The 27,920-nt window shown below is 41.0% G+C and overlaps 2 protein-coding genes and 1 long non-coding RNA gene across 4 annotated transcripts; 1 reads left to right on the forward strand and 2 right to left on the reverse strand.

The window, feature by feature from the left end:
- Window positions 1–129: 129 nt before the first annotated feature.
- Window positions 130–27,911, forward strand: LOC146694071 (uncharacterized). Its single transcript, XM_085430169.1, has 15 exons — window positions 130–175; window positions 298–318; window positions 599–644; window positions 2,921–3,063; window positions 3,861–3,995; window positions 4,144–4,338; window positions 4,721–4,734; window positions 4,839–4,861; window positions 6,000–6,100; window positions 7,683–7,774; window positions 8,570–8,796; window positions 22,211–22,370; window positions 25,914–26,076; window positions 26,204–26,254; window positions 26,346–27,911. The coding sequence occupies exons 1-15, from the start codon at window positions 148–150 to the stop codon at window positions 26,642–26,644; spliced, it is 1,698 nt and encodes a 565-aa protein (XP_085286295.1). The 5' UTR covers window positions 130–147; the 3' UTR covers window positions 26,645–27,911.
- Window positions 10,719–14,064, reverse strand: LOC146694072 (uncharacterized). Of its 2 annotated transcripts, none has more exons than XM_085430162.1 (2): window positions 12,331–14,064; window positions 10,719–12,096 (listed from the first exon to the last, which is right to left on the reverse strand). In XM_085430162.1, the coding sequence occupies exon 1, from the start codon at window positions 14,041–14,043 to the stop codon at window positions 12,805–12,807; it is 1,239 nt and encodes a 412-aa protein (XP_085286288.1). In that variant the 5' UTR covers window positions 14,044–14,064; the 3' UTR covers window positions 10,719–12,096; window positions 12,331–12,804. The 2 variants fall into 2 exon arrangements, with proteins under 2 accessions (XP_085286288.1, XP_085286287.1); XM_085430161.1 differs by having other exon boundaries at window positions 10,719–12,099.
- On the reverse strand, window positions 20,629–21,894 carry LOC146694073 (uncharacterized). The gene is made up of 2 exons (XR_014914854.1): window positions 21,423–21,894; window positions 20,629–21,191 (listed from the first exon to the last, which is right to left on the reverse strand). It is a non-coding gene; the product is annotated as an uncharacterized LOC146694073 (long non-coding RNA).
- Window positions 27,912–27,920: the final 9 nt, after the last annotated feature.

Raw genomic sequence — 27,920 nt, forward strand, 5'->3', positions numbered from 1 at the left:
GTTGTCACTTTTAGGCAAGCACATTAGTCGTGTGTGCACTCCACCTTCTTGGCACCGGACAGGTGGGTGTGGCTGATATATATATAGGCTCATCCGTCTGCACTGCTTCACTTTCAGGGCAATCAGATTCAATTAAAGTGGTCCAAAATGCTCCTATTTGGGGTTCTACAATTTGGTATGTTTTTTTTGGTTGTTTTTTTAAACATTTTTTTTAATTACAATTGTGGGATATATTTCGAATAATTTAAATCACAATTTTAGAAAATTGAATAATAATGTTTTTCGCTCATTTTTCAGCTTTGGTGGTTTTCGCTTGCGGTAAGTAGGGTTGAATTTTTCTTCTAAAAGCTGATGTGCATGCTACATTTCACATTGCCAGATTTGTTATTATTTTTGATGAAAATTAATTAATTTTTTTCAGTGGACAATTTAACACTTTTGTCGTCAGCTAGACCCCAGATTTATTGCATGCCTTGCGTGTCCACTCATCAATTTTGTTGTTGAAAAATAAAATCTGGCAGTGTGACTGATTCTCTCTTCTAAACGGACTCAGTTCTTATTGATTAAACTACTACTTGAAATATGTGCTTGTTGACAGAGCCCACAGGAGATACTGATGCAGCCTCTAGAAACGACTGTTACCGGTGAGACAGACTTTCCTCACCTTATGTGCGAAGACCTCCAAAGTGAAAGGACACTTTCCAATCTAAGCAGATAATTTATTAAGAATCTACTTGTCAACTCTTGACATCGTGATATTTTTGAGTACAGGGAGATGTTAAAACGTGATCCCTTCAGTCATATTGTAGCTAAGCAGTGCATCTACACGCACACCGATGGTCTAGTCCAGGGGTCAGCAACCTTTAACACCCAAAGAGCCATTTGGACCCGGTTTCCACGGAAAAGAAAACACTGGGAGCCGCAAATACTTTTTGACATCTAAAATGAAGATAACACTGTATATATTGTTTTTTACTTTTATGCTTTGTGTGAACAACTAAGGTGTGCTGCTTTATGTAATTAACGTATTTTGAACTCTTAAAAAAAATATAACAAAAGGAAAGACACCCAGCTGAACAAAAATGATCCATGTAGCAAACAAAAACTGTTGTGAGCCGCCACACACATATCGCCTTTGTGCTTTTGGAGCCTTGACCTGACTTTTAAAGAAATAACTGGGGAAAAAAAGCACTATGCTGCTAAAAAAAATGAAAAATAGATATTTGCAAAATTCTGCCTAAATATGTATTTTACCTGGTTAATGTGTGTGGCGGGGCGTGGTCTGCAGCGCCGCTGCAGGGGAGGCGAACGCACCTGAGCGGCACCCGCAATCACGCGTCGTCGCCTTAAAGTCTGTGCTATCTATGCTGTTGTGTTGTTATGTGTCGGGCTGTGAGCAGAAAAGCGACAGCCGGCTGTATACGTACAGCAACCGTGTGTGAAAAGTGGCCTATAAAGAAACATCGTCTGGTCTGCCGTGATATCTTTATAATGGGACTTCTGCTCCTGAACCTTTGCACACAGCGTCTGCAAATCGGGGCTGTACGAAGTCACTTTCATCTTTATGCAGGACTATAAGCTGTTATATGTGAGGGGTGAGCGGTGTTTGATTTTAACATAGTTCACGGTGGAGAATAGCTGCTGACATAATGTGGATCCGAAGACCCATAATTGGCCTACTTGGGGTTGAAAGTCCCGATAAATGCACGGCGTTTCGGCGGGTATACCGGCTTCCGCGAGTGTGACGCTTATTTTGAGCGATCAAAAAATAATAGAATGTAATTTTATTTTTATATTTCAATATCACAATCTTATAATTTAGAACTACAAGTTAAAAAAAAGAACTAATATAAATAAAATACACTTCAGCTAAATACTTCTAATTTATTTTCCCAAACCACGCGGAGCCGCAGGTTGCCGACCCCTGGTCTAATTAGTAGCGGTTTTTGACACGGGCGGTTGCCACCACGATGCCGGGTGGGCGGGCATCGGCAAAAAAAATAAAATAAAATAAAATAAATTAGCTGCCCCGACATCATGCCAGGCACCGATCGGCTTTCTGACGCTCATTTGCTGGGGGTAAGGGCGAGGTGCGCCCGCTGCTTGCGGCACAGGGAGGAGAGGACGGGGCAGCGGTGGATTCTCTGGCTGGCTGGAGCAGCATCTGATAACCAACTCGCAAAATAAAACAAAATAAAAAAAACCCCCAAAAACAACAACAAACACGAAAACACCAGACACATGATGAAATGCTAGGTAAACCTTTGTGAGTGTGTGTGTGTGAGAGAGAGAGAGAGGGAGAGATTGTCTAGCGTTATTTTTGTGCCACTATTCTGAGCTCACGTTAAAAAAAAAAGTGAGCGCATGTAAAGAGCAAGTCTAGACTTGCACCTGCAAATTCTGCAAGCTTGCATTTTGAGGAGAAATTAAAAAGAATTTTATTTGAGTGAACAAAATTCATTGCTGCGTGCAAAAAATGCATTTTACTGTCTGATATTATCCATACACACACACACACAATAGCAGCCCCTCTCGCTGAGTTTTTGCATTTGCGCTTGCTCGCAATGTGCTGCTTGCGCTCTCAACATTTCTGCCCGTGCGCTTTCAACTCTTTTTGTACACCGTTATATTTGTGCCACAAAACCAGCCAATCACAGACAGGGAGATGTTAAAACGTGATCCCTTCAGTCATATTGTAGCTAAGCAGTGCATCTATTTGCACACCGATGGTCTAGTTGTATGTAGACGTTAACATGTTTTCCATCAGAGGGCAGTATAATAAAGCAAAAATGAGGAAATCTGTACAGATTTGACTGTTCAGATGATGTGATGATTATAGTTAATATATATATGTACTTTTATGTCTGTGAAAATGACTGTCAGTGTTGATATCCTGGGTTTGGTTATCTTCGCTTTTCAGAAAAGACTGTGATGGAACAGTGTATGACATCCAACAGGCTACTTGCTGTGGAAACAGACTTCACCCAGGTGGAAGTTTGTCTTGTTGTGGAAATGAGCCTTACAATCCTGAAACAGCCACTTGTTGTAAACACAACATCACAGGTAATAATTTATGAACTAGCTACATAACTAAAACTGGAGTTGAATTGTACCAATTTAGACTGAAAGGAAGCACAATAGCACAGTGTTTAGCACTGTTGTCTAGGAGTAAGAAGGTCCAACATCCAACATCTGGCTAGGGCCTTTCTGTGTGGAACTTTATATGTTCTCTGGAGAACATTAAACTGGGTTTTGGTTCCATGTCCTCTCTCCTCTTTCAGCACTTGGTATTTCTCAAGTTTCTCATGTTTCTTCCTGATGTTGTCAACATTTGTTATAGCTACATTTATCTCTGCATGTCCCTGTATATGTATACTATGCTAGTCAGCTGGTTATGGCATTCCAAGATGCTAGCCCTTCCTGCTAGCATCTTGGAACCCCAACCTGGTAGGTTGGGATCTACCACACCAGGTGCAGACTTGCAGACTATGCAAAGATGCCTCTGAGCCATCAGCACATAACAACAGGGTGCAAGATGCTAGCAGGCAGGGCATACGTGGAATGCCATAACCAAGTGGCCGGCATAGTATACAGAAACATTTGTGCTGATTATGGCCTCGAAGTCCTGAGGTCAAATTGGATATGCCTATCCATTTTTATAATTTTTCCCAGTTTTTTTTTGAGTGGACATCAAAGCTCATCCAGCTCATATTTTGTTCTAGGTTTCCAGTGACTCAGTGCTGCTCAACTAAAAATGAAAATACCACACTAGACTGAACTTTTTTGTTCTCTTTAAACTTGTGGACTTTCTGGTACTGATTTTAGACAGTGGTTCTAGTGATTGTGTCTTGTTTTAACAGCCAGTGTTACTCAGGGTCTGAGTGAAAAGGTGTCCAAGTGCTGTGATCTAAAGGTGTACAACCCAATCAATGAAATATGTTGTCAATCAACCATCATATCAAAACGTGGACCAATGGCTGAATGCTGTGGTAAAGGTGAGCAGACACACAGTTGGAAAAGAAGACTAAATTACATTTCTGTGAAATGTACTCCATTCAAACATTTTGAGGATATTGGAGCAGCTTCTCAGTTGAGTTATATTTGAAGTCAAAAAAAAAAAAAAGACAATGATCTTTTCCACAGATGTTTTTGATAAGGACAAGCAGTTGTGTTGTGGTCCAGCTGATAATAAGACAATTCTGGTGAGGAATTCCCGTCACCATGAGTGCTGCGGTCACAGCCAGTATGACACTGAGACTCAGTGCTGCTGTTCAAATGAGGAAAAGTTGGAGATACAATCGAAGGATTCACCCTGCTGTGTCAAGAATTTCAGTCCAGGTCAGCTCAGTACATAATAGCATGTCATTCTTTGCTGAATGGATTTCATGACATTTTTTGTAGTTTGAATCCAACTTTACATATCAGTCTTTAGGTATGTCAAACTGAGGCGTCTGCATGGTTACATTTGCTTAAAAAAATAATCAGCTTTCGATTAGTTTGCTTGTAGCAAATTTCCCTTTTTCCATTTTCCTTTGGATGGTTAAAGGAAGCTTATGCTAATTACTGTGAGTGAAGCCTGTATGTTGACTTTGTCTTTCCCTCTACAGGCCTTTCAAGTGGAAATTGTTTTGTTTTTTGTTTTTTTCAGTAAACTGAAATATAAGCTGAAATTAAGCATATTTCCTTCTTATTTAAAAATCTTGATGCTTTTTGTCCACAGGTGTGGAAAAACAGGTAAGCACACTGTAACAAAAGTATTAATTGCCTTAGATTGGTCAATAAAGAAACGTATTGGTCCTTTCTTAAACAATAATTTTACATCCCATTTTATTTTACAGATCACAGAGCTTCAACCCAACTGGTAGGTTAAAGGAACTTTTTGCAATTATTCTAGGTCTTTGTCAGCCCTTGGCATTTCTCAAGCGTCCTTCTTTCTAATCTTGCTTCTTATAGCTAATTGTATCACCACGGCACTGCTCTCTGCTTTTTCACCTTTGTTATGTCTGGTTGGTAAGCTATCACCAGTTTGCCCATCTGTATCTGGAAGTCTCAAAGACAACACAGAGGCACTAATCATGGCAGTACAGGAACAAGCCCTGAGCAAAAGATCCATAGAAGCTGGAGTCTACCACACCAGGCAAGACCCCAGGTGCAGGCTGTGTAAAGATGCCACTGAGACAATCCGCCACATAACAGTAGGGTGCAAGATGCTAGCAGGCAGGGCATACATAGGACGCCATAACCAAGTCACCAGCATAGCATACAGGAACATCTGTGCAGAGTATGGCCTGGAAGTCCTGAGGTCAAAACAGGACATGGGTGGTTGTGAATCACCAAACTAAGAGCCTGTGGGACTTCCAGATACAGACAGACAAACTGGTGATGGCTATGAACCGGACACAGTAGTGGTAGACAAGCAGAGGACCCAAGCTTGAAGAAGGGGTAAGCAGGGGGAAGAGGGGAATTTTTAATTCATGTAATTTACATCCATATCTATATGTTTATATAGTTCTCTCTCTCTCTGTCATGTTCTCCCCTTGCCTGTGTTGGTTTTCTTCGGGTACTCTGGCTTCCTCCCACAGTCCAAAGAAATGCAGTTAGTGGTGTTAGGTTGATTGGTGATTCCAAATTGCCTGTACGAGTAAATGCAAATGGTTGTCTGTCTCTCTGCGTTAGCCCTGCGTCAGGCTGGTGATCTGTCCAGGGTGTAGCTTGCCTCTATGGTAGCTGGGATAGGTTTCAGATATAGGTATATAAGATGTATCACATACCTCTAAAGATAGGTAAAGGGACCATTCCACTTTCCATTTATTCCGGTTTGACTTTATTAAATGAAATCTCTATACATATTTTACACTTGTGTGCCATACATTAGTCTATGCTGTTTACAAAAGAACAAAAAAACAAACAAACTATTAATTGTGTTCGACTTTGTGGTTTTGTTCATGTGATGTGGACAGCTTGTGTGTTTATTTTTGCCCGTCTTTGTACATCCACAGCACTGAACCAAACACACACCTCTGTGGGTCATCATGTTACAATCCAAAGGAAAGTCAGTGCTGTGAGAGAAATCAAAAGCCTCACTGGTTCTGTGCCTCAGGTAACACCGTCTCCATGTTTGTTTTGACATTTATCCACTTTATCTGTTAGTTACTAGTTGATGTGACTTGGCACCACAGGGTGATCTTAACTATACAGCTTCAATAGCAGTTAGAGCTTTTTGGTATCTTGTGTGTATCAGTGTGAAAGCAAAGAACTTCAACAAAATACTAAACTAATAATGTAAATCGAAAATGATATTAAAATAAGAAATGGTGCAATTTTCGCTCATTTTGAAGTCATAAACCTTAAACAGTTCTAAAAGACGGGGACAGGAACACATATACCTTTGTACTCCTTTTTTTGATTTTGCTGTGCCCTACGTGTTTTCCATCTGTGATGGTTCTCGAGCCAGCTTTGTACTCTTTTACTACCATGTAATCTATTATAAAGAATAACTGGGCATTGTCTAACATGAAAAAAAGACATCTGCATGCCAGCAAGTTCTTCCAAATCCTCGATTTATTTTTCAGTAATAAGAAGGCTTTCATGATGCAAGTTACTCAAGCCCCACACCCTAACAAATGGTTTGATGCTTTAACTCAAAAAAGAGCAGTATTTCATGCCACAAACAGAGTTCAACTAAATGTAAAATATTTGTTGTTATAGGCAGACAATTAGCCAATAACAAACCCTGCTGAAAATAAGGCAAAAAAATGTGGGAGGAAGCGACAGTAAAGGCTGTGAATAAAGCCACAGAGACAAATGACTGAACGATTTGACTAAAAAAACAGAATGTTGGGAAGAGTTGTTTCTGTCTGACTTACTTCTCAGGTTGCCCTCAGATAAATCCAGACAGTGAACTAAATTTCTTTATGCTTACCGACAATGAAGCATGTGTCATCATACTTTGAGACGGTTAAGAAGTCTGTCTTGCGAGGATCAACGTCATGGGAAAAGCAGGTGACGCATGAAAGCCTGGCTACTCAAAGCTTTTTAATGAATAAAGAGCAAGTGAAATTAAAAGACAGGAGGGGAGAGAGACAAAAAGCAAGTGTGTTTTTTTTTTTTTTTTTTTCCTTAACTATGGAAATGACTCATTAGATGAGCAACATCTTTTGGATAAAACTAGCTCCCATAAACTGCAAACTCCAAAAAGGATGTTAGCCCAACAACACATGGCAAACTGCAGCTCGTTTGTTAAAAACATTTCTGGAGATCTGAATGGGTTCATTAACTTTGTTGTACCGCTATAACTTGTTATCTTTATGACATGTTGTTGAACCAGAAAGTCACCCAACTCTTTTTTTCACTTATTCCCTCCACTTTACCACAGTTTTACCTCACTCTGATTTTTGCACATTTGGCTTCACATGCCATCAGGGTTCTTTTTTCTGACAGGTAATTCCTCTGTGCGTCGCTTACCCTTTGCAGATGGAGACAATAAACTTATGTCTATTAAAGAGGGTATTGTATTTGAAACTCGAGTAGTAAGTGTGCGAAACAGGGAACGTGTATTTTCTTCTCTCTCTAAGTCATCTTTTCCACATATCATTTATCTCAACATGTTCAGTCTGATAAGTTTTTATTGCAACTCCTCTCTCTTCTTTCCACCTTTCTGACCCTCACATCTCTCTATTTAGGTCTAAGCAAGACGACACCAACTGTGTATAACCCACGCACACAAGTCTGTTGTGATGGATGTGTATCTGCGTGGAAGCCTTGGATAGATCAAGTAATGGACTAATTGCTTTACTTGTTATTCTGGCTGCTTAGCTGGAAGAGTTTTAATTTTAACTTTTTAATGCAAAGGTTAACAATTTTTATCTTTTTAAATTAGCTAATGTATGCACATTCATTTCAGTATTAAATTCTACTAAAAGAACACTTGAATCTGGAGCACTGACAGGAATGGTACAGAATGATCCCAGAAGAAAAAAAGAGCTTTTTCTATGCAAGTTTGATCAGAGAGCTCTGAGTTCCACCCTGCTCCTTTTATACAGTAACCAAGGGTATTTACGATCTGATGTCTAAAGGTCATCTAAAGGCATAGGTAGCAGTTACAACTAATGCAAAAGTGTGTGTGTGTGTGTGTGTGTGTGTGTGTGGGATATTGTGTGTGTGTGTGGGATATTGTGTGTGTGTGTGTGTGTGTGATATTGTGTGTGTGTGTGTGTGTGTGATATTGTGTGTGTGTGTGTGTGTGTGTGTGTGTGTGTGTGTGTGTGTGTGTGTGTGTGATATTGTGTGTGTGTGTGTGATATTGTGTGTGTGTGTGTGTGTGTGTGTGATATTGTGTGTGTGTGTGTGTGATATTGTGTGTGTGTGTGTGATATTGTGTGTGTGTGTGTGTGTGTGTGTGATATTGTGTGTGTGTGTGTGTGTGTGTGTGTGTGTGTGTGTGTGAGATATTGTGTGTGTGTGTGTGTGTGTGTGGGATATCACCTATGTGCATTTGAATGTGTAGAGGAAAAGCCTGGTTTTGTCTGCATTGCTTCACACTTAAATTCATTGCCTCTGATTCTTCAAGTGCTGTGGAGAGACGCCGTATGGCTCGGCACAACGTGGAGTTCTGTGTTGTAATAAGAGCTTGTACGAGGGCAGAGACGATGGAGAGGAATGTTCAGAGATGGGTATTCCTTACAACCCGGCTAAAGGGACCATGTGTTGTTCTCACTTTCATGGCAGCCCAGGACAACACTGCTGTGGGACAGAAATTTACCAGCCTCATGCTGAGATCTGCTGCAATGAACACAGGTGTGTGTGTGTGTGTGTGTGTGTGTTCTTTTTAATGGTTTTAAACACTTGAATTTTTTTTTAAATCACATTCATATTCACTGGTATTATATTTGCTTTTTTTGTTTACTCTTAATATCGCACCCTCTACAGACAAAATTACAACATCATTATGATAAGAGGAGCACCTCAATGTCACCTGTATATATTTCATTTTGTTTAATGTACTGGGATATTTGTAATTAGAGCTATTTGTTATATTTTTGTAACTCTGTCACTTTTGTTTTATTTGGTTTAGTTAGTTAGTTACTGTTCTTACTGTCATGGAACAACTGTGCCCACATAATCTCCTCTGAGATTAATAAAGTAAATCATTTACAGTGGGGCAAAAAAGTATTTAGTCAGCCACCGATTGTGCAAGTTCCCCCACCTAAAATGATGACAGAGGTCAGTAATTTGCACCAGAGGTACACTTCAACTGTGAGAGACAGAATGTGAAAAAAAAAAATCCATGAATCCACATGGTAGGATTTGTAAAGAATTTATTCGTAAATCAGGGTGGAAAATAAGTATTTGGTCATTAACAAAAATACAACTCAATACTTTGTAACATAACCTTTGTTGGCAATAACAGAGGTCAAACGTTTACTATAGGTCTTTACCAGGTTTGCACACACAGTAGCTGGTATTTTGGCCCATTCCTCCATGCAGATCTTCTCGAGAGCAGTGATGTTTTGGGGCTGTCGCCGAGCAACACGGACTTTCAACTCCCGCCACAGATTTTCTATGGGGTTGAGGTCTGGAGACTGGCTAGGCCACTCCAGGACTTTCAAATGCTTCTTACGGAGCCACTCCTTTGTTGCCCGGGCGGTGTGTTTTGGATCATTGTCATGTTGGAAGACCCAGCCTCGTTTCATCTTCAAAGTTCTCACTGATGGAAGGAGGTTTTGGCTCAAAATCTCACGATACATGGCCCCATTCATTCTGTCCTTAACACGGATCAGTCGTCCTGTCCCCTTGGCAGAAAAACAGCCCCATAGCATGATGTTTCCACCCCCATGCTTCACAGTAGGTATGGTGTTCTTGGGATGCAACTCAGTATTCTTCTTCCTCCAAACACGACGAGTTGAGTTTATACCAAAAAGTTCTACTTTGGTTTCATCTGACCACATGACATTCTCCCAATCCTCTGCTGTATCATCCATGTGCTCTCTGGCAAACTTCAGACGGGCCTGGACATGCACTGGCTTCAGCAGCAGAACACGTCTGGCACTGCGGGATTTGATTCCCTGCCGTTGTAGTGTGTTACTGATGGTGACCTTTGTTACTTTGGTCCCAGCTCTCTGCAGGTCATTCACCAGGTCCCCCCGTGTGGTTCTGGGATCTTTGCTCACCGTTCTCATGATCATTGTGACCCCACGGGATGAGATCTTGCGTGGAGCCACAGATCGAGGGAGATTATCAGTGGTCTTGTATGTCTTCCATTTTCTGATGATTGCTCCCACAGTTGATTTTTTCACACCAAGCTGCTTGCCTATTGTAGATTCACTCTTCCCAGTCTGGTGCAGGTCTACAATACTTTTCCTGGTGTCCTTCGAAAGCTCTTTGGTCTTGGCCATGGCGGAGTTTGGAGTCTGACTGTTTGAGGCTGTGGACAGGTGTCTTTTATACAGATGATGAGTTCAAACAGGTGCCATTCATACAGGTAACGAGTGGGGGACAGAAAAGCTTCTTACAGAAGACGTTACAGGTCTGTGAGAGCCAGAGATTTTCCTTGTTTGATGTGACCAAATACTTATTTTCCACCTTAATTTACGAATAAAATCTTTACAAATCCTACCATGTGAATTCATGGATTTTTTTTCTTCACATTCTGTCTCTCACAGTTGAAGTGTACCTCTGGTGCAAATTACTGACCTATGTCATCATTTTAAGTGGGGGAACTTGCACAATCGGTGGCTGACTAAATACTTTTTTGCCCCACTGTACGAGACAGGCAGAAATTCCAGACATACCGAAGGTCTTTCCCACCTATTTTTCCTTTCAATGCATTGAGTTACTAAAAGAATTTCTCTGCCTCATCACTCTGAGTCTCTGTCTGGGCTTGGTGCTTTTTCAGTTTAAGTTTATTGTTAAAACCTGTGCATGTGCATGCTTGTCATGACTCCAGTGTTCAATGAATGTACATTCATATTCAGTAACTGCATTTATTGCAACATTCAATGTTTTGTATTGCCATATGGGCTGGAACCAGTGTTAATGTATGAATTATCACACAACTCAGTAGCTATTCATATCCAGGTCTCAGTTGCTGTTTATGGTAGGCTTTGTAACAGCTGAACTTGCTGAATCTTGGTGGCTCGTAAGATGCAGTAACTATCAGAGCTTGTTTTCACGAACTTTGCTGCCAGTTGTGGCGATACCTAAATACCAAAAGAAGATCATATTTATGTTTATGTCTTTCTTTATTTGTTATGTGTCATATGTCAATGAGAGGAATGTTATAACAAAAAAAAAAAAAATAAGTTAATGAACATTGCTCATTGCTTTTTAAAACATAATGCATTTGTAACCCAGGTCCCACGTAGCTAGGGTAAAGCTAGAGTATATAGTACAATGAGACTGGGCCTGGGTTCGTAGTGCTACTAATAATAATAATACCTGATACCCTCTAATTGCTATAATAAGGACCACCACAACTGTATTTTACACAAATTTATCCCTCACCGGGTATTTATTTAGACAAAAGAAATGAATAAAATAAACAGTTACTTTAATAAAATGGATTGAATTCAAATAAACAAACAAAAATACTGTAAAATGACTACATGGATTTTAAATAAAAGATTATCAACCCAAAATACCTCCTTTTTAGGTATTTCAACTGTTATTTCAGCTACAACAGCTCACACCTTTAACATGGATGAATTTCAACCTTTGACAATAACTTTGATCAACTACACACTTACTCAATTTAAACCGATTGTGTAACAGTGGGCCCACACACACACACACACTTTAACCTGTCCACACTACACCGGTAGCACGGTGCTTGATGCAGGCCTGATTCGAAGTTTGGGTGCGGTGAGGCCTAAAACTGATGGCCGCTTCACTCAAACTGAGCAATAAACAAAATATGTGCACTTTAGTTCCAGTTAGTACTCACGAGTCCAATGAGTTTGTTAGTGGGGCAATCAGAAACGGGCAGTTAGTTCACCAGTAGTGAAGACAGTCAGGGGTAAGAAAACATCAGTCAGGGGCGAGGAAACAGCAGGGTCCATCCGGGCAGAAACCTCTCTCTCCTTTCAGAGCGTCCCTCGGCTTCTAAACACATTAAAACACTTGAGCTACAATACCAAATGCTATCACATAACGATTTAGCATTAGCATGCTTTGCTGAAAATCACAGAGCTAAACATACAGCATGGTATCACAGCACATAACGCGGTAAGTTGCGCTAATTAGCAAGTCGCTAGTTAGCATCACATATCACGATATTATATCACTATAACGAATAGTTACAGTACAAATGTCAAGGCACACAGTCTCATTTACCTCTTGCAGATCACAAATAAGTACTATCAGGACCACGGGTAGTCGACCTCAATGACACACTTAGATGCAAAATCCACACCACGTTTGCCTTACGACATCTCTCTCTTCGGACTTAGCTTCTGTGTCCGCTCCCACAGATTCACACAAACCTTACCACTTGTCCCGCCCCCATAACAGAGAAGAGTGACATTGACTGGCTCGTCAGCACAACAACCAATGACAATACCATATTGAGATAACTGACACTAGATGGGTAAATAAACTTAGGTTACACCCCAACATATTTAGTGTGCACAGAAAATGAACTCTAAATCATGAAACCCTTTTACTTATTGGACTCTTAACTGTAAATGAAATACATTTGTACCAAAGCATATGATTTTTAAACGTTTTATCAACTATTTATAGTTTAACCATTTTTTATTACAGTACACTTTTTCTTTATACTGCAAGCCCGAATAATTGCAGACAGGGCTACACCCTCCCCCTTCTAACCGTGTAGATGTCCTCATCACACCTCTGACTTCTCTTTAGCTTTACAGGGTGATGGTCATCCTCACTTCCTAAGAACTTCTTCGATGACTTAGAACGTCCCTTTGTTTCACTGACGTCTGGAGGGTTTAATTTTAGTTGAATGACCATACCATGGTGCATGATGGTAACAGGCTCACAAGATGGGTGACCTGGCTTTTCATAGGTCAATCTCAAGGGTGGTTTTGGTTTCCTGAGGGATTTTCGGGATGTGGAGAACTGTTCACTCTCATTTCTTGTACCTCTATGAGAATTGTCACTTCGGGTTCTGTTTGAAAAGGGTGAACTTGTTTCCCGTTCCTCCTCTTGCTCTCCCATAGACTCATTTGTCTCTTGAGCATCATATTCCAGCATAGTAGGTGTATCATCTCCAGATGAGTTTTCACTTTCTCTTACTGGTTGACTTTCTGCTTCTTCAAAATGTTCCTCCTCAGAAGTGTCATCCTCTTCCGAAGTCTGATGTGGCATTGCCAGTTGCCTCCTGACCTCTTGCACACCAAAACTTTGCGGATTATGGACAGCTTCAAACATTTCATCTGAGGATGCTGTGTCACTTGCTTCAACTGGATCAGGCGGTTTAACTGCTTGACTTTTCTGGGCACGATGTGCTCTGGTTACGGGTCTCCTAATGTGTCCTGTGTCATCCGATGGATTAGGCATCCTGACCATATAACCAATGGGCAACAGGTGGTCTCGATGGAGAGTTTTGAGTACACCTGGACCATGTTCTGGTTTTACCTTATAAACAGGCAGGTTAGGCAACTTCTCCACTACAACATACGGTGTAGATTTCCAACGATCCTGCAGTTTATGCTTGCCTTTTATTCCAACATTCTGAATGAGAACCCTGTCTCCCTTCTCCAAAGGCAGATCTCTCACGCGTTGGTCATAATGTGCTTTGTTCTTCAGATGATTTTTTGTAGCTGCATTTGATGCAAGTTTGTATGCGTCCTGCAACTCTTTTCTCATCCGTGAAACATACTGTTGGTAGGAGGACTCACTTTCACCATTTGGCGAGATTCCAAAGCAGACGTCGATGGGCAGTCTAGCTTCTCTCCCGAACATGAGATAATAAGGTGAGTACCCCGTGGCATCACTCCTTGTACAATTGTACGCGTGTACCAGGTGGGTGATATGCTGGCTCCAACACTGTTTCTTTGCAGTGTCCATGGTACCGAGCATTGCTAGAAGGGTTCTGTTGAATCTTTCTGGTTGCGCATCACCTTGCGGGTGGTAGGGAGACGTTCGTGACTTCCGAATCCCCAACATGGACAACAGCTCCTTGATCAGTCGACTCTCAAAGTCTCTGCCCTGATCAGAGTGTATTCGTGCAGGTAGACCGTAGTGCATGAAGTACTTCTCCCACAGGACTTTTGCAACGGTAATGGCTCTTTGATCTTTGGTAGGAAACGCCTGTGCATAACGTGTATAGTGATCTGTCACAACTAACACATTTGCAACACCTTTAGAATCCGGCTCTATCTGTAAGAAATCAATGCAGACCAAGTCTAGAGGGCCATTGCTTGTTATCTGATTCAAGGGCGAGGCACGCTGAGGGAGCGTCTTCCTGGAGATGCACCTTCCACAAGTGCGAATATACTGCTCAATCTCAGCTGCCATACGAGGCCAGTAAAACCTCTCTTTAATCAGTTCTGTTGTTCGCTCTGCTCCCATGTGCCCACACTCATCATGCAGAGACCTTAACACCATAGACCTGTATCTTGCTGGCAAGACAAGCTGCCGGCTTTGTTTTCCAGCCATTTTTTCTTTTACTCTGTAGAGTATTCCATCACTCAACTCCAATTTGCGACTTTCACGGAGGAGCATCACAGTCTCTGGCGAGTCAGTTTTAGAGCGAGCAAACTCTTTATTGCTCTTGATGGCTTTCTTCAATGGCCCAATGGTAGGGTCCATATCTTGTGATGTTTGAATGTCTTTTGGGCTCAGCTGATCGAGGATGTTTACGCTGAGATTCACAGGAAATGCATAGGCTTCTGGTACTGCAGAGGCAGGAGCACCAAGTTGATCCACCAATCTGTCAGGTACAACTGCTCCTTCCCTGATGCAGGCTCGTTTACAGAGAGCTTTAATGCCAGCAGGCGGGATGGAAGTCCATTCTCCAACTTCCTCTTGGGCATACTGTCGGGACAGCAAGTCAGCATCAATGTTGTGGCGCCCAGGGCGGTACTGTATGGTGAAATCATACGTGGCGAGGGCAGCGAGCCAGCGATGCCCTACAGCACTGAGCTTAGCCGAGGTCAATACATACGTTAAGGGGTTATTGTCAGTCCTGACAATGAATTTGGCACCATACAGGTAGTCGTGAAATTTATCCACAACGGCCCACTTTAATGCCAAGAATTCCAGTTGATGAACTGGATAGTTACGTTCTGAGTCTTTGAGCTTTCGGCTTGCGAAAGCTACCGGCCTTAGGCCCTCGGGGTGTTCTTGGTTCAAGACAGCACCTAAACCATTCATGCTGGCGTCCACATGCAGGATGTATGTCTTGGTGGGGTCAGCAAATGCCAATACTGGAGCATTGATCAGACATTCACGGATCTGTTCAAAAGCAGCCTGGCAGGCTGGAGTCCATCGTTCCCCAAACGGCTCGGATGCTTTAAAATAGGTGTGGTTTGGGTCTACACTCTTCTTGGCTTTGGGGTCTTTCCAAGTGGGTGCATAACCCTTGGTGAGTTCTGACAAAGGACGGACAATGGCGGAGTAGTTGGCTATGAACCTCCGATAGTAACTACAAAATCCGAGGAAAGACTTGAGAGGTTTCAAGTGAGTGGGCACTTTCCAGTGTTTCACCACCTCAACCTTCTCTGAATCGGTGGCTATTCCATTGGTGGATACAATGTGACCCACATACTTAACTTGAGGACGACAGAATTGACATTTGTCAATGGAGACTTTCAAACCAATCTCCTCTAGTCTGTCCAACACCTTAAAGAGGCGTTGCTCATGCTCTGCAAGCGTTCTTCCAAAGACAATGATGTCATCCAAATACACAAGGGCTTCCAGAAGATGCATGTCCCCAACAGCCTTTTCCATTAAGCGTTGGAACGTTGCAGGAGCTCCAGTGATCCCTTGTGGCATGCGCTCAAATTGATAGAAGCCCAGGGGGCAAATAAATGCCGTCTTTTCCTTGTCCTCCTCAGCCATTTCTATCTGATAGTAGCCACTACGCAGATCTAGGACTGAGAACCATCGGCTGCCTGACAAGGAGTCCAAGGCATCATCAATGCGTGGCATTGTATACTGATCAGGTGTAGTGCGGTTGTTCAGTGTTCTGTAATCAATACAGATTCTTATGGCCCCATTCTTTTTCCGCACAACAACAATTGGGGAGGCATATGGGCTACGGGACTCTGTTATAATGCCAGCAGCCAACAGCTGCTGTATGTGTCGCCTCACATCATCAATGTCGGCTGGGGCTAGTCTCCTTGACCTCTCCCTGAAAGGTCTAGGGTCATGTAGACGAATGTGGTGTTCAACACCTTTAGCCAAGCCAACGTCCCACTCCTGCATTGAGAAGACATTTCTCCTCTCAGCTAACTTCTGCCGAAGTCTACTTTTCCACTCCTCGGGGATAGGGGAGTCCCCAAAGTCAAAGAGGTTTGGATCTATTTTCTCAGTGGCCAGGTCAGAGGGTTGGACTGGGGTGACTGTATCCACAGCAAACATTTCAGCAATGACAGATCCCACTGGTATGGAGACTGTCTTGGTGGACTCATTTTGGAGGAGTACATTCAAGCTATTGCTGTCTATACCAGCATCTGAGAGCACACCTGGCTGTACCAGCACGCCGGCAGGGAGTAACTGGGTAGAGGGTGCATCAATCAAGATAAGGTCTTTGGAGGGGGCACTGTGCCTGTCTACTTTGCAGGTGGCATAGCAATTTGCTCCTGGGGCGATAGAAAGAGGGCAGGGCCCTTTCCATTTTATCTGTCCCAGCACATCATTTTTTGGCAGTTGCTCCTGTGCCCTAATGGGGGCATACACAGACTGAATTCTCATGGAATGAGCTGTGTTCTGGTCACCTTTCATTTGCACCAAATCCCATAGGCGGCGGAACAGAGACGTATTGGTGCCCACCAACACGGGGGTTTGTTGCTGGTTTTTCGGGTCAGGACAAATCAATGCGAGCACTTCTACTCGCCCAGAAACACCAGTGATCTCCTTGGTAAACTCCATCTCTACAACAACATAGCCTTTGTAGGGATACTCTGTGTCAGCAAGTCCCCAGAGTCCCAAGCGGGAGAGAGGTTTTATGGGGACATCTGCCAAGTGTTGGTTATACCAGCTTTCAAAGATAATAGTCACGTTAGACCCACTATCAATAAGAGCATCACAGGCCACATCATTGACTTTGACTGTGTGAATAAATGACGGGCCTACAAGACCCTCAGGCAGGCCTGTGTCAGTTTCTGGGACTTCAACCTTGTTGGTCCGAGCAACGCATTGCTCTTCTCCTGTAGGATTTGGGTCCTCCTTGTTAGGACCAGATACTCCTCGTACTAATCGTATGAGTTTTCTTATGACTTTCTGCGGGTTCTCAGGTGCAGCGCACCTTGTAGCTATGTGACCATTTTCTCCACATTTATAGCAGAAATATTCATCACTCTCTCTAGCAGATGATGCTTTAAAAGAAGCAGGCTTGGGGCAAGAAGCTGCTTTGTGTCTGCGAGACTGAGTTGAGTGTTCTTGTGGGGGGTCACTTGTAGACTTCACCGCCATCACACTCATTTTATGTTCTAGTACTTTTACTTGCTTTCTGAGTGACTGTATTTCACTCTGTGAATCACTTTTCTGTTTTTGCTTCTCTGTTGGGGGTTTGAAAGTGCAATCAGACAGTGGTTGACTTCCTAAGTGGGTTCTTTCCTCTAACTGTGCTCTCAACTCTTGAATCTGAGCTTGCAGTTCACTCTGAGTGACCGCTTCAAACTCTTTCTCCTTTTCCACCCGAACTGTGCGAACCCTTTGGTGACACTTAGATGTGGTCTGGCTTTGTTTGGCTGCTTGACGGCCTTCCTCTTCCATCACCTCTCTTAACAAGTTCAGGAATGAGGGAGGATTTTCCATTCGCTCCCTTATTTTCAACTGAAGCAACATAAGCTCAGAAGTGGATCCTTTAACTAACTGCTCTAACCGAGCTTTGTTAGCAGCACTAACTGGTAAACCACCTCCCTGGACTACTTTAACAAGAGACCTCTCTAATCTTCGCAGAAACTCAGACAGGTGCTCACCAGGCTGTTGGTGAAGGGCTCTGAATGACAGATAGAGCTCCTCTGTGGACTCTACTCTGCCAAAAATGGTCTCTATGGCCTCTATGTAGTCCTGGGAACTAGCATCAGGTTGAGTCAGACGCACGGCCTGAATGATCTCCAAGGCAGGCCCTTTGAGACTTTCCAGTATGCGTCTACGTTTTTCTTTATCGGAGCACTCGCCTTCATCTACTAGGAGTCTCGCTTGCTCCAACCAGGTATCCAAGACTTCTTCCCCAGCTGGGGTGGGAATGACCCCGGAAAATGTCCTTAGACGTCTATAAGGATGGCTTTCAGGCTGTTTGTTTGTTCTGACCATTAACTCACCTACTGCACGGATGATGGCTTCAGAATTACCATCCACTTCCCCTCCGTGGGTGCGTAACCCTTGGATATCCTCTAAGGTTTTCCCTTCATTCTGCAGAAAAGTGAGTAACTTTCCCTCAAAGTCATCTGGCTGAGGTTCAATTAGAGCTGGGCGATATGAGATTTTTTCATATCACGATATGTTTTTTTCATTTCAGGCGATAACGATATCTATCACGATATAAGCCAAATAACTATTTGTAAGATTTAAATGTGCCGTTGCTCACAAGTAAAATGTGAAATAATCAGCAGCTTGTTTTGATTTAAATATTTATTTCCCATAATAAGTTCAACAGGGTAGATGTACTTAAGGAACATGAGACTTTTTCAGATAAATAAAGGCAAATATTGCAAACTACACAAAAGGCAGCCGCTAAAGCGTTTAAGTTTCAAAATAGAACAAACGAAACAGACTAAATTGTCAATTCCACTTAGAAACAAAATATTAATTCTAAAAATAAATCTTAGTTTGTTTTACAGAAGAACAGACAAAACTGACTAACTTTTGTCAATATCAAATAAACTGAGAACTAAAAGGAAATTCTCAATCTCTCCTTGTTGTATAGCTTAGCTTTTCAAACAGTTTTAACAGTTACTTTAGTCTGACAAAAGCCGAATGACGAATTAGCGCTTCCAGTCAGAGACTGAGGCTACGTCCACACGTACACGGGTATTTTTGAAAACGGAGATTTTCCGTTTTCGTTTTAAAAAATAATCCCGTCCACACATAAAGGGAGAAATGAAGGAAAACGCTGCTATGAACATGCCAAAGCAGCAGGTGGCGCTAGATTCCTAACCGTGTAGAAATGTTGGCCAATCAGAAGTCTAGAAGCCTCGGTGGGAAAAAGTAAACAAAGCTGGGGCATAGAAGCAGAACAGAGTCGTATGTGTGGAGGGACAGTAACTGTGTGTATATGTAAGCATTTAAACACTGCAGAGAGTAGAATTAACAGTAACAGTATTGTAGAAATTCATTTCACCGAAACAATAACGTGGCGCACAGTGTGACGCATGCACCAGTTTATTGTATTTCCAGACTTGCTTTCGGCACAATTTACAGTGCACGCAACTCTGTTTTTTGTCAGACTTGAAATAGCTGAAATACCTTCACACTACGGAACTTCTATGGCTCTTCCGTTCGACAATCTCTCCGGCGTTGGAACCATCATCTGTTTTCTCTTCGGTCACGCTCGGTTGATTTTTCTAGTCGGCACACTCATTTCCTCCATTACCCGCTGGCTGCTTCCCAAACAAACACACGTGCGGCTTGGCACTTGTGCTGTACGTAACAAGTCACGCGACGTGACGCTGCGGCTGTGATTGGTTCGGCTCTGCGCTACTTAGTTTGGATCGGCTGACCTTTTTTTTTTTTTTTTTTTTTTTTAAGAGAACAAGAGTGGCGAGGTCTATCGCGATAGCTTAATTTCTCTATCGAGTAAAAGTTATATCGCGATACATATCGTTATCGTTCTATCGCCCAGCTCTAGGTTCAATGTAGTACACTGCTTTCCAGCCACTTCCACCACTTATTGGCATTATCTCAGGGGGGATTGTCGTGGGGTTTATCTCCTCACGACACTCACACAACACCATTAATGATTTTAGTTGAGAGTTAAACATTTTTCCCTTAACTACTACTTTTCCCAAAGCTTTGATAGTCCCTGCTGTTTCTTCTATTTCATCTCTCGAAACACCTTCCGGTACCCCATACAATAGTAGAGCATGTTTCAAATCTATTGATTCCCCTTTGCACCAGTTGACCAACTCAAGTTGTGACGGTCTGCTCCTTTGTTGTGTCATCATTGCTATCTGGTTTATTTTTTTGTTGCACGTTTGACTACTTTAACAATTTGACAGTTGTGGGGTCGACCTGTTATCCTCTTGGTCCAAAAATAAATTTAGTTTACTTTAGTTAAATATCCCAGCGGTGCCTCCATTTATGTAACCCAGGTCCCACGTAGCTAGGGTAAAGCTAGAGTATATAGTACAATGAGACTGGGCCTGGGTTCGTAGTGCTACTAATAATAATAATACCTGATACCCTCTAATTGCTATAATAAGGACCACCACAACTGTATTTTACACAAATTTATCCCTCACCGGGTATTTATTTAGACAAAAGAAATGAATAAAATAAACAGTTACTTTAATAAAATGGATTGAATTCAAATAAACAAACAAAAATACTGTAAAATGACTACATGGATTTTAAATAAAAGATTATCAACCCAAAATACCTCCTTTTTAGGTATTTCAACTGTTATTTCAGCTACAACAGCTCACACCTTTAACATGGATGAATTTCAACCTTTGACAATAACTTTGATCAACTACACACTTACTCAATTTAAACCGATTGTGTAACAGTGGGCCCACACACACACACACACTTTAACCTGTCCACACTACACCGGTAGCACGGTGCTTGATGCAGGCCTGATTCGAAGTTTGGGTGCGGTGAGGCCTAAAACTGATGGCCGCTTCACTCAAACTGAGCAATAAACAAAATATGTGCACTTTAGTTCCAGTTAGTACTCACGAGTCCAATGAGTTTGTTAGTGGGGCAATCAGAAACGGGCAGTTAGTTCACCAGTAGTGAAGACAGTCAGGGGTAAGAAAACATCAGTCAGGGGCGAGGAAACAGCAGGGTCCATCCGGGCAGAAACCTCTCTCTCCTTTCAGAGCGTCCCTCGGCTTCTAAACACATTAAAACACTTGAGCTACAATACCAAATGCTATCACATAACGATTTAGCATTAGCATGCTTTGCTGAAAATCACAGAGCTAAACATACAGCATGGTATCACAGCACATAACGCGGTAAGTTGCGCTAATTAGCAAGTCGCTAGTTAGCATCACATATCACGATATTATATCACTATAACGAATAGTTACAGTACAAATGTCAAGGCACACAGTCTCATTTACCTCTTGCAGATCACAAATAAGTACTATCAGGACCACGGGTAGTCGACCTCAATGACACACTTAGATGCAAAATCCACACCACGTTTGCCTTACGACATCTCTCTCTTCGGACTTAGCTTCTGTGTCCGCTCCCACAGATTCACACAAACCTTACCACTTGTCCCGCCCCCATAACAGAGAAGAGTGACATTGACTGGCTCGTCAGCACAACAACCAATGACAATACCATATTGAGATAACTGACACTAGATGGGTAAATAAACTTAGGTTACACCCCAACATATTTAGTGTGCACAGAAAATGAACTCTAAATCATGAAACCCTTTTACTTATTGGACTCTTAACTGTAAATGAAATACATTTGTACCAAAGCATATGATTTTTAAACGTTTTATCAACTATTTATAGTTTAACCATTTTTTATTACAGTACACTTTTTCTTTATACTGCAAGCCCGAATAATTGCAGACAGGGCTACACATTGTTTTTCCTTTTTTAATCCCTGGAGAAAATTATCTTATCAATATTTTGCATTACTTTCTAACGTGGCATTAGACCCATGATCATATAATCACTAGTTAAGAATACAAACCTTAAACTACAGAGCCATATAGACGCAGATCCAGCAACTCTGACGATGTTCTGTTTTTTCAGTGCACAAATGAAGACATTATCTTTTATGCTAACATCTAGCAATACACATATAGACTAATGTAATTCGCCCTCTTATGAACATATTTATCACTCTTCTTATTTGATATTAATTTGTCCCTCTGTTTCCCAACCAGGCATCTCAAATCAGAAAACATTTACTGCTGTGGGGTCAAAGCCTACAACATTAAAGACCCACAGATGAAGTGCTGTGCAGGAACACTGTACAATCTGACATCGTTAGACAAGCATGGAGGGGATGCACAATGCTGTGGATCCATTCTGCAAAGGCCACAGGTAAAGTCAGTGACACAAATGACAGCAACAAATCATTTTGTATTTTCTACTATTGTTATGCGCAATTCTGACAGGCTTCATCTTGCTCTTGTGGTCATTTTAAAAATGTTGTACAAAACATGATTTAGCTACTATAAAAGCTACTTTTGGCTACTCTCTTATTCACAAGGGATTATCACAGTGACTAGTAAACCTTGGCAGATTTTTATGCCTTTTTGTGTGAAAAAATATGAAGGATAATGTTTAAAGAAAGGAAACTTATAACTGATAGAAAATGATAGGGCAGGAGAAAAACCCTGAGGAAACCAGCAGGTCCACACCACTATGCAATTGAAGTATTATTTACTGAACAGAAGCTTTGTTTGAAGCTTTGTTTAACAGCATGTTAGAATGCATTTGGTCTCCGACTGTCTGTATTGTGCAGAGCTTAAAGACATAGGGAAGGCAAGGTAAGTTTATTTATATAGCACAATTCAACAACAAGGTGATGCTTTACAGAGACATTAAAAAACAAAAACAAATAAAAAGCATGATTTAAAATTGATAGAAAAAACAGTAGATAAAATCAGAACAGTAGATAAAATCAGTAGTTAAAATGTAAGTTTTGAAATTTAAGCTTAAAAGTGTGGATTTGGTGCTTTATTCAAATGCAGCTGAGAATAGGTGAGTCTTCAACCTGGATTTAAATAAACTGAGTGTTTCAGCTGATCTGAGGCTTTCTGGGAGTTTGTTCCAGAAATATCGGAGAAAAATAAAAAATGTAATCCGATCCATTAAATATCACGAAAGCACCTCACAAAACTTGCAACACGCCGTAACTCACCTCAGAACGTTAGCACGTCGGAGCAGTATGCATCACGTGATAGAGCGGCTGTGGCATGCGGGACCTGTCGGTGGTCTGGATAGCTTGCTTCGCTAGCAACCCGGCATTTCATCTCGGACAAAGTTATCCCGAGAGAAGTAAAGCAAGTGTGTAAGTCCATCTCTGAATGTTTGTAAAGCATTCCTGCGTTAAGCTTAACAAGCGACTGCCTCTTCTTGCTGCTACTTCAATCATGAAACTGCTTAATGATCAGCTGATCGGCTTTTCTGTCGTGAGTCCGTGTCTCTTGTTTGCTTTTGGCCCACTTTGTACCAGAAAGAGGAAACCAGCGGCTGAACAACAGCAGCACGTTTAAGCTTGATCAGCTGTTGTTAGAATGTATTTAATATTACTTTCTACTCGAGGATCTTTTTCTACGTAGCTGACGGCTGGTAACTGTGCAGGGGCGGATCTAGCAAAGTTTAGCCAGGGGGGCCGATAGGGCATTAACAGGGAAAAGGGGGCACAAAGACATACTTTTCTTTCTTATTCTCATTTAAAATGTCTAGCTTTTAATAAATAATTATCTGACACCCAAAGTTTTAATTTGATGTAAAATGAATAGAAGTCAATTACTGTATATAGTAACTATTAAGTCTAATATACTCTAGTAAGCTATAGTACTTTTTCCTTTGGGAATGTACCATCTGTGCAGTCTGCAATTTTGTTGAAGAAAGATGTTGAATCTATTTAATATTTCTTGAAAAATAATTGATTTCTGTGCATTTTTTTCACACTGCATCAAATTAAGGTTGATTACGTCGATTAAGCATCATGAGGTGGAGCGTGAGGGGTGGTTCCCTGTTTTTTATTTATTTATTTTTGTTGTTGCTGGGAGTTGGAACCCTATTAGTTAGGTTGCTTAATATTTACGCTAAGTACTCTTTAAAATACCAGAATAGGGAGGATGGTGTAGGTTTAAGTTTATTAGATTGATCAGTATTGCTGAACTATGAAATATTTTTTTTTGCATACAGGTATAACCGAATAGCTTTAGTGTAGTTGTTGTTTTAAACTTGAGTATGAACTTATACAAAATGCAGCAAGATATAAAAAACAGTTTTGTTGATTAAAAAACACTATATCGGATTCATATCGGTATCGGCAGATATCCAAATTTATGATATCGGTATCGGACATAAAAAAGTGGTATCGTGCCATCTCTAGTTGAGACATCAGATCTTTTATCCTTGAAATATTCTTGAGGTGATAGTAAGCTGATTTTGTTATTGTCTTAATGTGTTTTTCTAAGTTTAGGTCTGCATCCATCACTACACCCAAATTTCTCGCCTGGTTTGTGGTTTTTAGGTGTATAGATTGGAGTTCTCTGGTGACCTGTAATCGTTTTTCTTTGGCACCAAAAACTATTACTTCAGTTTTGTTTTTGTTTACCTGGAGAAAATTGTGGCACAACCAGTCATTAATTTCCTCAAAGCATTTACCAAGAGCCTGTACAGGGCCTTGGTCTCCTGGTGACATTGTGATATATATTTGTGTGTCATCTGCATAGCTGTGATAGTTTATTTTGTTGTTCTTTATAATGTCTGTATTCAGACATATGTCATTAAACACTTTGGTCAGAGCGGTTTCAGTGCTGTGGTTCTGTCTAAAACCTAACTGGAAGGCATCATAGCAGTTATTCTGTTTTAAGAAGTAACTGAGCTGTTGAGAAACTGCTTTTTCAGTGATCTTACTTAAAAATGGGAGATTTGAGATCGGCCTGTAGTTGTTCATTTGTGTCTTGTCAAGATTGTCCTTTTTCAGCATAGGTTTGATTACAGCAGTTTTTAGTGGTTCTGGAAACACACCTGACATTAAAGAAAAGTTGACGATCTGTAACAGGTCTGACTCTAAAGTCTTTGAGACCTTTTGAAAAAACTTGTTGGCAGGACATCTAAACAGCAGGAGGAGGAGTTCAGTTAACTTAAGATGTCCTCCAGGTCTTTGCTGTTAATCGGGTGAAACCGTTTGATGGTGTTTAAACAGTTTTTCGGTGGACACAGTACATATCCTGGATCTGCTCTTGATGTACCAATTGCTTGTCTAATCTTTTGGATTTTTTCTGTGAAGGATTTGGCAAAGTCATTGCAGGCCATGGTCGAATGAAGTTCAGCTGCCACTGACACAGGGGGGTTTGTTAGCCTGTCAACTGTAGAAAATAAGACCCGAGCATTATGACTGTTTTTAGTGATGATGTCAGAGAAGTAGGACCTTCTTGCACTCCTCAGTTGTAAATTATAATTGTGAAGTTTCTCTTTATAGATGTCATAATGAACCTTTGTTTTTCTCCATCTGCGCTCAGCTTTCCTACACTCTTTTTTCATTTTTCACCAGTGTGGAGTTTCTCCATGGAGACTTTTTCCTTCCAGAGATAACCTTCACCTTAATGGGAGCAATAGTGTCCATTACATTTAACATTTTAGCATTGAAGCTATTGACGAGCTCGTTGATATACACAGGTGATTTTTTTAAAGAAAAGAAGGATCTCTAATTTAAATACAGCTTATGTTGCACCATAACTATTATTATTAGGTTTTAAGCAGGTATATACTATAACTCAAGTAAGTCAAGGAAGTTTTTTTTACCATGAATGTGAGATTGTGGACTGCCTGAATTAGCACAATGACTGCAAACTGTTGTGCTTTCATTAACCATAATTGATGATATATCTTCAAATCCAGGACATTTGCTGCTCAAGTGAGGACAAAGAGGTGCTGTACTCTGCCAAGACAGGGTTTAGCTGCTGTGGTCACCTCTACTATAACACCAGCCTGTGGTCATGCTGTGCTGGGAGGCTGAGATCAATCCATGAAGCAGGACAGGATCAGAGAAAGATGATAAAAGGTCTGTTTAGATGTTACACATTCTCTCTTACAAAGTAGGACTTAATTTTATGTCAATTTATCTTGATTGCACAACCTAGAGATCTCACTTTACCAATAATATGTCTATAATGTTCTTTGTTTTTCAGAATCCAGAGTTCTATCTGTGAATAATTTGAATAAAGCTAATCTTTGCAGAGGTATTATAAAAACATATTGGTAAAAAAAAAATGATATTTATGAATTGATATGAATTAGTAGTGTAATATATTTGTGTATCTTTCTCCTTAGTGTACATTGGGGCTGTGGAAAGTGTCTCTCTGCAGAGCGTTGTGTTCAGGAATGTTTTGAAGGTCTATGGGATGCAGGCCAAAGTGAAAGCTCTGCCTTTGCCCTACGTCCTGGAAACAAATGATCGCTGTAGCTATCCTAAACTGATTCCTGGGAAGACCTACTTCTTTAACAAAGACAATATTTTCACTGGTTTCATCGATGATTCTTTTCTGCAGCCACTCCATTTCATTATTTCCAAGTGTTCACCTAGGATCACCACTCACCGAAAATTAATCAATATTCCTTTTGCATACTGAGCACTCACACTAAAGCTGAGTGTATGCTGACACCAGCCCAGCAGCTAGACCCTGAACTTCAAAATGTAACAAAGGCAATAATGAACAGATAGGCTGGTAGCATTATAACCTTCACTTCTAAATGTACATGTTTCTAAAACAGATATATTGTGGGGATTACTTTGTCTTTGAGCTGGTTTTTAATTTTGCTCTCTGTAGCTTAAGATTCAAATCTAATTTTCAATATAAGGACTGTTTTTAATACTTTATGGAATCCTTAAAATGTCAATCCTTTCAGGACTGTGTGAACTCTTTGGGACTTGTATATTGGACAATTGATATGCATGCAGCTTTATGGCCAAATGAAGCCTGTTTCCTCATTGTTGCAAACAAAGCAGATAAATGATCTTGAGTTTATTCTATGTGTTGAATGTGGCTTTGATAGATTTACAGTGGAGCTTGTGGAGCAGGGAACTTATTTTACTGCTATTGTTAAATAATCATCATTATTACCATTGCATTAATAATATAATCTGCAGTATGATCATTGCTTTAACAATGTAACAGATAGCTTTAAGATGGCCTTAAGATGTTTATGATGATGTTAACTTTGTATTCCAGGTGCAGTTATGGCTATTTTGTACACATTGCATATCTGTGCTTATTTGAGTTGATGTTCAGGTTCTTTAAAGGTCTTAAGCTTCACTGACGTGACTGTTCAGGTGATACATGCTGAGGGAAAACTAGAACATAGAAGGAATTGCAATACATGCTTACAAAACACTTATATATCAGGTCATTTCATATTAAGGTTTTAGTAGAGGTTCTTGGTTAAAACATTTATTTAGTAGAAGACATACACATAGTCTCAGTGAGCCTCTGGTCTAGTGAAAGGTCAGAAGTGCAACAGGTGAATTGAGAAAGAGCATGTGAGGTCGTGACACACACACACACACACACACGAGTTAGATTTATTTAGAGGAGAGAGAGATTAGTCATGTCTCGGTAAAAGAGGAACCGTCCTTGTCTTCTCGGCAAGAAAGAGGAATTGAAAGGTTGACCGGAGGAATCGGCCATGAAAATAGAAGATGATCTTCTGGGTTAAAAGTCATTGTGGTGTTGATCTGATCTATGTATAAAATGTATCTGTGACGCATGAAGGGGCGTCAGTAAATCAAACCCTGATGCTATAAAATATCTGTTTATGCTTTGATTAAGTCGAAGATCAATTGCTGTCTGCGTACAGAGTTGTCTTCCCACACGTGTGTGTTCATTAAAATCATTGTTTGACCAAGAT

The sequence above is a fragment of the Copadichromis virginalis genome, linkage group LG14, assembly GCF_057382275.1.
Source record: "Copadichromis virginalis isolate Kocher_CV1m ecotype Utaka linkage group LG14, C_Virginalis_male_GT1.1, whole genome shotgun sequence".
NCBI lineage: Eukaryota > Metazoa > Chordata > Actinopteri > Cichliformes > Cichlidae > Copadichromis > Copadichromis virginalis.

Bases quoted from the DNA above. Each gene is read 5' to 3' on its own strand.
- LOC146694071 (XM_085430169.1), top strand. From the start codon at position 148: ATGCTCCTATTTGGGGTTCTACAATTTG. The intron at 319-598 runs GTAAGTAGGGTT...GCTTGTTGACAG, and splicing joins TTTGGTGGTTTTCGCTTGCG to AGCCCACAGGAGATACTGAT. The intron at 645-2,920 runs GTGAGACAGACT...TTCGCTTTTCAG, and splicing joins TCTAGAAACGACTGTTACCG to AAAAGACTGTGATGGAACAG.
- LOC146694072 (XM_085430162.1), bottom strand. From the start codon at position 14,043: ATGCTCGGTACCATGGACACTGCAAAGAAACAGTGTTGGAGCCAGCAT.